The sequence below is a fragment of the Ricinus communis genome, chromosome 5 (genome assembly GCF_019578655.1).
Source record: "Ricinus communis isolate WT05 ecotype wild-type chromosome 5, ASM1957865v1, whole genome shotgun sequence".
NCBI classification, from domain to species: Eukaryota; Viridiplantae; Streptophyta; class Magnoliopsida; order Malpighiales; family Euphorbiaceae; genus Ricinus; species Ricinus communis.
The window spans coordinates 28,920,572-28,931,973 of NC_063260.1; the positions used below are offsets into that span (position 1 = coordinate 28,920,572).

The 11,402-nt window shown below is 35.6% G+C and overlaps 1 protein-coding gene across 1 annotated transcript; it reads right to left on the reverse strand.

Annotated features, from left to right (window-relative positions):
• Positions 1-1,755: 1,755 nt before the first annotated feature.
• On the reverse strand, positions 1,756-10,187 carry LOC8263699 (probable leucine-rich repeat receptor-like serine/threonine-protein kinase At3g14840). Its single transcript, XM_015725128.3, has 25 exons — positions 9,923-10,187; positions 9,662-9,836; positions 9,259-9,330; positions 9,090-9,158; positions 8,937-9,008; positions 8,771-8,842; positions 8,595-8,666; positions 8,431-8,502; positions 8,267-8,338; positions 8,076-8,147; positions 7,916-7,987; positions 7,657-7,728; positions 6,950-7,015; positions 6,043-6,108; positions 5,912-5,947; positions 5,751-5,791; positions 5,234-5,610; positions 4,970-5,165; positions 4,603-4,743; positions 3,778-3,896; positions 3,430-3,640; positions 3,065-3,302; positions 2,789-2,939; positions 2,170-2,503; positions 1,756-2,064 (listed from the first exon to the last, which is right to left on the reverse strand). Exons 1-25 carry the CDS (start codon positions 10,047-10,049, stop codon positions 2,060-2,062), a joined length of 3,000 nt encoding a protein of 999 aa, XP_015580614.1. The 5' UTR covers positions 10,050-10,187; the 3' UTR covers positions 1,756-2,059.
• Positions 10,188-11,402: the final 1,215 nt, after the last annotated feature.

Genomic DNA, 11,402 nt, shown 5'->3' on the forward strand with positions numbered 1-11,402 from the left:
GGCGCGTAGGATAATACCTTCTTACCATCTAATCTTCTGATAAGCCAAGTCTTCTAATTTTTTTGGTCAAAAGAGAATATCATTAAACAAAGAAAGAAGAGTTCAACAACAAAACAGCGCTTGCCTAGTTAACCACGAAGCTGGCTTAACCAAAGCTTTAGGCATGTACAAAGCCTTGCAAGAAGAAAAATAAGAGTCTGTCTCTTGGCAGTATGATTTCGAAAGATCAATAATGGAGTAGGAATAAAGAAAAGTAGATAAGTAGTTGTTAACCATTATCAGCAACAAAGAGGAGATGACCGTGGGACAAGTGTGTAAATTGTGTGGCATTTGCAGGACTCTCGACGTCTATCTAAGACTCATTTTTATGATTGTATTTGGGAAGTTGCCTGGAGTGTAGCCAACCAATTAAAAGAAAGAAGGAGAAGACGATAGAAGTCGGACCAGAAATGAGATTAAGAGTCACCACCTTCCTTCTTCTTCCTCCTCCTCCTACTACTCTTTCGTTTCCTTCTTAAATCTCTCTATGTATCTTCCAACTTTTCTTTTTTCTTTTGTTTGAATAATTTGCCAATTTTAATTCCTCCTTTCCTTTCTTTCACTACGGTACTTAATTTCAGAGTTTTTAATAGCTCATAATATAGCAATAAATTCATACTGTCGATACTCCCACCACTTATCCTAAGCTACACACCCAAGGGACCCGGGCAGAACATTAGCACATATGAAGATCAACTCCTGCCGTTGTGATTCTTAAATGGACCCCTGAACAGAATTATTGAAAATCAATTCCTTTTTTTAATACTAGTTTCAAAACTAGATGCACTCTGAAGTCTTCTACATGTATATCTCTCCAGATTCATGCACTAATCAGGAAGCAGATACCAAATTACAAACCAGGATGGCTGGCCAAAATTACTATTTCTGTGGAAGGCGCAAAGACAAACATAGTTTGTACTCAGAATCCACTATTAACTACGAAGAGATATAATCATAGTAATTAAAATGATAATTAGTAACCAGGGAAACCATTTAACAGTCTCCGTATGTTTTCCCAAACCAAGAAACCAACATTGGAGAGCAAGATCTAAGAGAACCCCTTTCTAATTTTAGCATGTATTCTGCTCCACGAGCTTGTGAGATCTCGCAAAACCACAGAACCAACCCTCATATTCACTGCTTCTAAGAATGTATGGCAAGATAATTTCAGCACATATACTGCTCCATACACTATTGGGATCCTGGAAAATCACATAACCAACCCTCATAATCCAACACCATTAAGAACATATTGAAAGAAATGAAGCAAAGTTTAGGTCCTCCTTATCATATTGCTCCTCAAGCCGTTGAAATCCTAGAAAATCCACAACCATGAATTATAAACAGTTAAACTGTGGAGCGAGATCTAGGAAAACCCGGTTGATAACTCAGTTTCAAATTCTGTCATTCCAGAATGAATAGACCGAATCAATAACCTTGGCCATATCACCTACTATAACCAGATGCGATTGGATTGGTTTCTTGAAGAGGAGTTTTATATGCAAAGGAGAGAAGAGGAGATTATATAGTCAATGATGGCAGCTCATTTAGGAAATATTTCAGTCAACGCAATAGAGTCGGTTACTGTGATCAGCTTCACTTTCACGCCGCCTTAATTATGGTCACTGACTGTCCGTACATATATTCAGAGAGAAATTAATTAGGAAAATCCTATTTGTAAGATTTCCTTAATAGTAAATAAAATAGACTTTGAAATGAGGCGGTTAATAAACAGTACATTAAATAAATATCTTTCTGGGATCTCCTATTTCATCCTTTATAACAGAAACTCATTCCAATCCTCATTACATTTCTATTTCTGTACAAATTATGTCAAACTTTTTGCTTCTTTATTTTATTTTATTTTTCCTCTTCTGTTTTAGGTTTTCTTTTATTTCAGATTTCATTCTTGGCCTAATTTAAAAAGAGGCGGTATTAATGGTGCTGTAACTTCAAAGGCGTCCTCTTCTCAGCTCCATGCCACACCAATATCCCAGCGGAACAGAGCATCATCTTCTGTTTACCCTGCATTAGGCATTATGTACGATAATGATTTTAACTTCTTCAAAATTGCAAATTTACGCATCATCAGAAGTTGATAGCAAGCAACATATAGATTAAGATCCTGACCAGATGCAGACGATGACCCGGTCCGTGGTGCATCTGATGGCTGACTGAGAGACTCAGTTCCGCTCGTGTTTGCTTGTGAAATTTGATCATATTGATTTCTTAAGGCCCCAAATCCGTCCGCATACACACTTTGACCCATTACAAATTCAGGAACAGCAGCTCGACCTTCAAGCATTCTTACTGCCTCGGACATTGTAGGCCTAAGCGAGGGGGAAGGATTAGTGCACAGCAAAGCTACTTTTATCATTCTAACTGCTTCTTTCTTGCTGAACTTGGACTCCAGCCTTTCATCAACCAGCTTCAATAGGTCTCCCTTCTGATGCAAAACAAGAGCCTGCAATAACCACAGATATGAAATTGGCATATGTTACAAGAAAAAGAAAAAAAGAAAAACTATCCATATTTCACTTTTTGAAGATTCAGATTTCTAAACTATTACATTGCTTTTCTTGTTGCACAAGGAAAAATTAGGTCACAAGTAGAATGTTACACAAAGTTCTACTGAGCTCAAAAAATAAAGCGAAAGCGATTACCTTGAAGCAGATATATTTTTAGTTTGAAGCAGCCTCGTATATAAATACTAGCATCAAAACACAAAAGAACATGACAGAGATCTTACCCAATCTAGGAGACAGACAAAATTTTCATCTGGTCGAAACTTCATGTTGCTTTTTCCAACAACAATTTCCAATGCTACAACCCCAAAACTGTAAACATCTGCCTTATGGGTTAAGTAACCCCATAGTGCGTATTCTGGTGCCATGTATCCTCTGCACAATAAAACATAAATGGTTGTGACAATGGCTTCGCTTAAAAGGGTTCCAAAACAAAACCATGACTGCCAAATTGCTAAGGTATCCCACAGCACAGTTGTAAAAAGATACAGAAAACTCACATAGTTCCAGCAACTCTGGTGCTGATGTGAGTATTCTCCTCTTCATCAAGCTTGGCCAACCCAAAATCAGAAATCTTTGGGTTTAGGTCCTTATCAAGGAGAACATTAGCCGCTTTAATGTCTCTATGAACAATTCTCAATGCAGATTCTTCTTGGAGGAAAGCAAGACCTTTTGCTATGCCAATACAAATCCTTTGCCTTGTAGGCCAGTCTAATATAAACTGGCTTCTCTTCTTGCCTGCAATCAACATAAATAAGCAATCAGTATAATCTATCATAAGTGTTACCCTGTGAGGTTAGATTGTCTTTTTGTTTCTTGATCAAGTTTCAGGATTAAATGTTGGAGAGTTGAACAGTAAGCTTACCAAACAAATTGTGCTCAAGGCTATTGTTTTCCATGTACTCGTATACCAACAATAATTGATTTCTTTCAACACAACATCCATACAATCTAACAAGATTTGGGTGTTGCAAAGCAGAAATCATGCCTACTTCATTCAAAAATTCTCGATTTCCCTGCTTTGACCTAGAAGAAAGTTGCTTAACAGCAACAACAGTCCCATCTGATAGTGTTCCCTGCAACAAGAATACAATGTAAACACTGTAGTTTCATTTGAGCCTTCACTTGTTAAGGAAACTTTTTCAAAAAAAAAAGAAAAAGAAAGAGAAGAAGAAAAGAGAAGTCATTTAAAAGGACTATAGTTTTACTATACCTTGTAGACTGATCCAAAACCACCTTGTCCAATCTTGTTTTCTGGATCAAAGTTGTTAGTAGCAGCTTTAATTTGTCTGAATGTGAACACACCAGTTTGTTGATCTAAACCCAATAATTCTGTTGAAGCAACAAGGCTGAACTTGAGCAGGATTTTCTATAGAAACTGATTAAAAAATTAAAGGAAGAGATGGAAATGAAGACTTGCATTCAGCTTTGCACAGTTACATAAACACTCGACTTGCTAAAAGATTGTCCACTCACTTATTATCCTATATCATCTTGGAAATCATATCATGATCAAGAGAAATAGCAAACAAAAAGGATTAAATTCTAATTTCATGTTTCCATCTCTTCTTTTCAACACTTAGTTCAAAATCTCTAGAACAACTCATATGGTTTTAAAGATCTTCTTTGGGCATATGCTCAATCTTTGAAAATGGTATCACAGTGTTTCATTTGAAAACTTAAGAAGTGAACTATACTGCAGGCAATTATCTGAATTTACTTTAGGCTAATTCTGGTCATCACTACGATCAAGTAGTGAACCAAGAAAATAAACTAATGAAAGAATCAAATTTTAACATGCTACGGCTACAGTTGTCTTCATGGCTGCACTTTCATTTTGCTAATTGGTCCAGTTCTAAGTCAGAGGAAATAGTATCCATTTCTTGACATGTTACTACAACAAGCAGATAATTTTAAGAGAGTAACATAGTAACATCTATTTCAAGATATAAGGCAATAAAAATGTTATAAATTGTTTAAAACTGATTTAATATGAAAATTTTCATTCATACAATTATTTTTATTTTATATTCAGTACCTTGTTCTTTTACTGCCCTGCTGTGAACTTTCCACCAAATAGTGCCTACAATAACAAGAATGACGAATAACGGCAAAACTACAGCTCCAGCCACAATTAATTTCTTCCGTTTGCCTCCACCAGGAATGGGAGGTTTGAAGTCTATGCAAAATTACAAAAAGCAAGACTAGTGATTTTCAGATTGCATCACATCCGCACAAGCATAGACATCTAAAGTTTTAAGCTATGCAAAAACATTAAAAAGAAAAAAAGAAGGAAAGAAAAGAAAACTGGTGCCAATAGTATATGGATATTCAACTGCCATATCTCATTCTAATTCATGTTCCAAGATAACATAAAATGCTCAAAATTGAGAGGTTTTACTTGCCAGATTCCACATCAATTGCAGATATGAGAGGACCATATATTCCTCTCTTAGGGACAGATGTTGTCCCTTTCCCAGCCCAACGAAAATGGATCTCTAAAGTTCCAGCCTTAACAGCTGCTTTAAAATCCTTAATGATCACCTTATCTGCCCCTTGTGCTTCCTTTACAATATCAAAATCCTTCAGGACACGTTTTTCCTACGACATTTAAAGTTAGTCAAACCTATATTCTATCAGATATGGAGCACATATATAAAATTAACTACCTGGATATAGACATCAAAGATTCGTCTTCCAAGACTATAGAAGGATCTGTTATCCCTGATTACTATCTCTGCAAAGTGAAGCTTCACAGTGTAATTTCCATTCCCTAAACAACGTACATAGTATGTAAGGGATAGAGGAGAGAGACGTGCTCTTGTGTACAATTCAGAATTAACCATCTTAAGGGTGGAGAAGTTTTGTGCAATGTAGTTGCTTGCTGATCTATTTGCACCCACAAATTTTCCTGTATTACTAATTTCCCAAGTCTCCCTATTGGGAACATATTTAGCCGCAGCTCCTGACTCCTCGTCTGCTTCATAGGTGATGCTTCCAATGGTTGTTGGTCTTCCACCACAATTTATATGCAATGAATACCTGTCTATACAGAGATCACAACATACTAGTAGTGGTTAGATATGAGAAAACACCAAAAAAAAAAAAAAAAGAGAAGAATGCTACTGGAACAAAATGAGCAAAAATTAGTTATTGGAGCATGTAAATTGAGCAAAGCATGACTACCTTTTGAACAAGCGAAGTTGTTTAGGCACTCGGCAGGTTTTCTGAAAAGAGTAGCATAATAAAGAAGTATTATCTAATGTTATTGAAGAAGGAAGAAGAACAAAATAAGAGGACAAAAAATTCTAATTTTATCATAAGAGGTTTATAAAAGAGAATCTTACGAGTCATTCCCTCCTGAAGTGCTTTTAAACAAATTTCTGATGGATCAAGAAAAAATATGGTTCATAATGCCGCAAGTAAACTGAAAATCTTCAAATGAAGTTAACGGCCAGTAACAAAGTAATGTTCTTACAGTGTATCTCGACATGTAGGTGGTAGTGAGCTTTCAGTAAAATTATTGCGAGAAAGGTCTATTTCACTGCACACAAACATCAAACTTCTTTCAACATGTTTTATTCGAAATGTTAATACTTTTATTAACTTAGAGTTCACAAAATAGATATAATTGGAAATTGGACAATAATTCAATTATTCAGATACAAACGTACAAAAATCTTAACCTTCTTCTATCCGCAAAAGAAGAAAGAGAGAAGAAAAAATTTAACTTCCTTGAGTTGCATTTAACTTAAGAATTCCCCATCAGACATTTCGTCCAAGCCTAGCCACAACTTTGTGCAGCAGTTAATGAACTATTGCTTTTTCTCTCTCTACTTTTTGCCTACTGGAGGTCCACTGTGGCACAATGGGGTAGCCCTCCCCTTCCTAATCCACACATCACCCATATGAACAAGATAAATATCCTTCTGATCAATTAGCAAATTGCTAGCTTGGGGTTTTAATTCTAAGAATGCCTCGCACTTGAGCACTTAACTTTAAGCACCTAGCCAGTAAGGCATTGCTACATTCGGTGACTAACACGTATGCAGAAAAGTCAAAGCAATGACAATAACTGAATACAGTTTCCATTTTTTTTGGCCATATAAAGCAAGAAGCATGTTGAAGCTGTTGGTAAAATAAGAGGATTTCATATATGGCAGAATGGAATCTGCAACAGATTCTGAAGAGGTCAATCTTTAATTAAATTAGAAATTTACACACATAGAGAAGTATATAAGCTTAATTTATTTATAGATCATGCAGAATGGAAAAACTTATTGAAGAATAAGAAGTATACATCTTCCTAGGTCAAAACAATGAAATACATAAAGAACATGACTTCATGCAGAAACAAAATATAAGATATAAGAGAACAAACATACGCACGAGTATCTCCGTTCTTGATCCAGTCTGGTACGGGTCCAAAGAGCAAGTTGCTTGTCAGATACCTATTCAGTAGGCAGCAGCATTTAATTTTGTCAAAAACTGATCATTATATTTGGGAAAAAGAGAGAAAAGTGGAGGTGATAGAGCAGCTTAAAAGCCAATTGTTGGCTTTGAATGGAGTAAATGACAACGTATATTATGTAATCACCCAAATAGTTAACATCATAGAATGCTCCCATATTATATCAGGAAAAGGGGGAATAGAATAGATTGCTGCTCTATGAATCTTCAAGCATCATAGCTGATTCAAAAGGCAGTGCAGTGTAGTGAAGGATACTTGATGTTTAGTCAGTAAAGAAAGGTACATATTTTCATTAATGATTTGACATCAGAAAGCATGTTTGATGGCTGATGGTGATGGAAGGAAAGGAGCATCCTTGATAAAGTCAAATTCTAAAGGGTGATCTATTGTACCTATCAATTGATCATCAAATTTAAGCTTTTGCATCTGCTAGGTATATTGTTAACTCCACTAAAAATTTTACATCTATCAGTGAGGTGGCTATTTAACAGTATTAAATGAGATATGGAACATGGAAATGTTAACTACTCATTCGGTATTCACAGAGTATATCTATAAGTGGTGTTTCTATACACTACAGCATATGCTATATATCCACCCTCATGATAATAGGATGCTTACACATTTTCCAAGTCCGTTAGACCTTCAAGGTGTGTTGAAAGAATTCCTTCCAATCTGTTGAAACTGAGATCTCTGCATGGAGAAATAATTTCTTAAACAAAAATGCAGATGTTATGATGACAAAAATCTTAAAAATTGTCCACACAAATGATATGTCAAGTAGAGTCTAAAGGTGTAAAACTCCAACAATCTCGAAACTCCATTCTATTGTAGAAATAGCGGATTCAAGAAATTGAGAGGTAAGAGAACAAGACATTACAAATATTCCAGATCTGGCATTGCTGCTAGACCCAGCAGGATAGGTCCAGATATATTACAGTCCCGCAACATCCTGCAACATAAATTTTTGCATAATCTTAAATGCTGAAGTAGAACAATTTCTAAATTTAAGGCATCCATCAATATTGACAATGACTCACAATAATTTGAGTTTTGTCAACTCATTCAACTGTGGGAACTCTGAACCTTCTCCATGTAAGTCACTAATCCTTCTGCACGATTCAGAAAAAGACATAATTGACAGAAATGCATTTTTCAACTTTTCAGAAGCACATAAGGATGTGAGGTAAGTAAGTTTGGAAGAGTAGTTAACATGAAAGCCACAACTCACAGTTCAGTTAAATTTTTCAAAGCAGAAATAGTAGAAGGAATAGGCCCTTGAAGACCACTAGCTTGGATCTCTCTGATAGCATATTGTACAAAAGTGGATTTAGAGTTCCCCTTTATATGAACTGATGTTGCATTGGTTAAGAATTTGTCACAGAAACCACTTACAATTTCTGAAGACTTTTCCAGCTTTCAATAAAACTGGGTATTTTTCCAATAAAGTTATTGCTGCTGATCCTACTGCATAGACCAAATACAAAAGACATTAAATTTGATAAATAAAATGTAACCCTAATAAAAGGACAACAATGTCAAATGTTACAAGGACTTACAGCTCTGTTAATTTGGTCAAATTAGTGAGAGCCAGTGGCAAGTTTCCAGTCAAATTGTTTGCACTAAGAACGCTGTAAGCAAAGAGAGAAAACAAAAAATCAATGTGAATTTATACTACTATTAAGTTTGTTAAGATCAGAAAATAATTCTGAAAGAAAAAGTTCAAGGGACTGACAGAATCTCCATGTTAACCAAGTTTCCAAGCTCAGGAGGAATAGATCCTGAAAACATATTGCTCTCTATGCTCCTGAATAAATTCTCCCGGAAAATTATCACTTAAAACCCCTAAATATTTTACACCTAGAAATGATATAAAAGAGGGAAGGACAGAGATGTCATACAAGATTCTAAGTGTGGTAATGTTCCCCAAATAGCTAGGAATTTTTCCGGTTAATCGGTTAGCAGAAATGGCCCTGCAGCATACACATCCAACTGTTTTAGTATGAATGAGAATTCATTGGCTATCCTGACATTGACTTACAGACACTGCTTACAGAAATTCCAACTTTGTAGAAGCCCATTCTCTTGGTATATTACCACTAAGATAGTTCCGATTAAGATCACTGCAAACCAGATGAATTATTAGTAATCAAGACAAAACTGTCGGTCAAATTTGAGGTGTTAATGTCTGCAACCAATACGGTCGGAATTAGAAAAACTTACAGGGTCGTAAGGTAGGGTAGTTTTGTAATAGCAGAAGGCAGCACCCCAGCAAGATCTTGACCTTTGAGAAATCTGACTTACAGGAATTCAAGACCTATGAATTCAAAAATTAACCGGTAGAAATTCTAGCATTCACTATTCTAAACCCACTGGAAAATAGAGAATCTAGTTATAAGTACCCGTTGGCCCAAAAAAGAAACCTTCATACCCTCTCAAAAAATATATATCATTATCACTTGGTCCACCAGTTATTAACCAGCATTCTTATTTCTCATGCTAAGGTAATTCTCAAAATCAGGTACAGAAAAAGGCAATAAAAGTGCAAAATTAACCATTGTAATTCACCAGTAACTATAACGTAGAAGTAAAAACATGGAATATATAATTAAAGAAGGGAACTTACATCTTAACAACATGGCAGTCACCACCAGGAAAGGAGCAATTGCAAAATATACTGTTATTGTACAGTGGTGTAGCCCTTGATAATGGGGTGAACCAGCTTACATCATTACTGCAAGGATCTGCACTGAAGTTCCAAGCTTTGCCCAATTGAGTTGCTATTTCTTTAAGGGCTACAACTGCAATTACATAAAGGTGCTACTTTTAGCTTTCTGGGTTTGATGGGAAGCTGGAGAAGAGAGAAAAAAGAATCCCTTTATGGTACCTTCTGCAACAGGAAGACGGCCAGCTGCTTGTGCTTGAACTTGGATTGCTTCCGTGGAAATGAAAATCAGCAGAATTATGACAACTGAACTAAACGTGGTCACGAAAATTGCACTGTGTCTTGCCATCTTTCATGTGATAAAGATGGGTAGTTTGTTAAGCTACGTACAACTGGTATACAATCTGTTATGGAGAAAATTTTCCAGTCCAAAATGATTGTTTCCAAGGCATAGTAGAGATTAACCTCACACCCCCATTATTATTGCTTCAGAAGCAGCCTACAAGGGGCCCATACTTATGAACAGTGTTGGGTCCCATGCCTATTGGATATTTTGTTTTTTCTTTTTATTAAATTACAGTCTTTGACCATTCAGTGAAGCTGTGCACGTGAAGCTCTGGTCTGCTGTTTCTTTCATTAGTACAGATTTATAGAACACAGTTTTTCCTTTTTCATCAACAATATGAGGCTCGTGGCTGCGGCTGCCAAAAACACTAGACGGTAGCGAAATTGGAGGGTCAACTTCTTCACTGAGCTTAAAATGATGACTATTATTATTATTTCTTTTTCTTTCATTGCCATATGGCTTTAACAAAACCCTTAATTTCGTGGCAACAGCGCCATGCACCCTTTTCTTTTCTTTTCTGCCTTTTTTTCATTCATTTTTCTTTTCACCACCTAAACTGATTCGCAATCAATCCATTCTTCAAGCAAGTGTATGTATAATATATATACAAATTGAAAAATCCAAGGAACTTTAGCTGACCAAGAAAAGCAAAAACAGAAATATCCAAGAAAATGACTTTAAATGCCAGATTAACTCACCACCATCATAGCAGAAAAGATTAAATGAGGATAAACATGTTTTATCTTATTATATTCTTAAAGGCTGACTTACATGTGCATGTCAAGTGGGTATTTATGACTATTCACCAACTACTGATATTTCTTTAAGAAATTGCCAAATTTTCCATCTGTCCCCAAAACCCAGAATAGAACAAAATGAAGTTTCTTTTTCTTTTAAGAAAAAAACAAAGAAAGAAAGAAACAAGAAGAAAATGCTTATATACAATTGATACCAATCAACTGAAAACAAAATGCTTTCATCTTGTCAACTGGGCAATCCATTTTCTTGTTATTACAGCTAAAATCTTTGTTGTATATTGGGTATTAGTTGAACAATAGATTCATTCTAAACAACCAAACCATGAAGTAAACTTAATTTAGAGACTTGAAAATTCCAAGTTTTTTTCTTTCTTTCTTTTCTAAAATCTTCACCTGGGATCACATACCGACTATCCTACCATGTCTTTGAATCTTTAATTATAGTAAGCAAAATGATGAACGAAATGTTAGCATTATTTTAGTTCCATATGTCAAAAATATTTCCATATACTAGAGTAAGTTAGGGTGGAAACTAATCCTGAACAGATTTGATCATACTGTTTTGTCATGGCCTTAGACCTAAAACCATTGCTATATA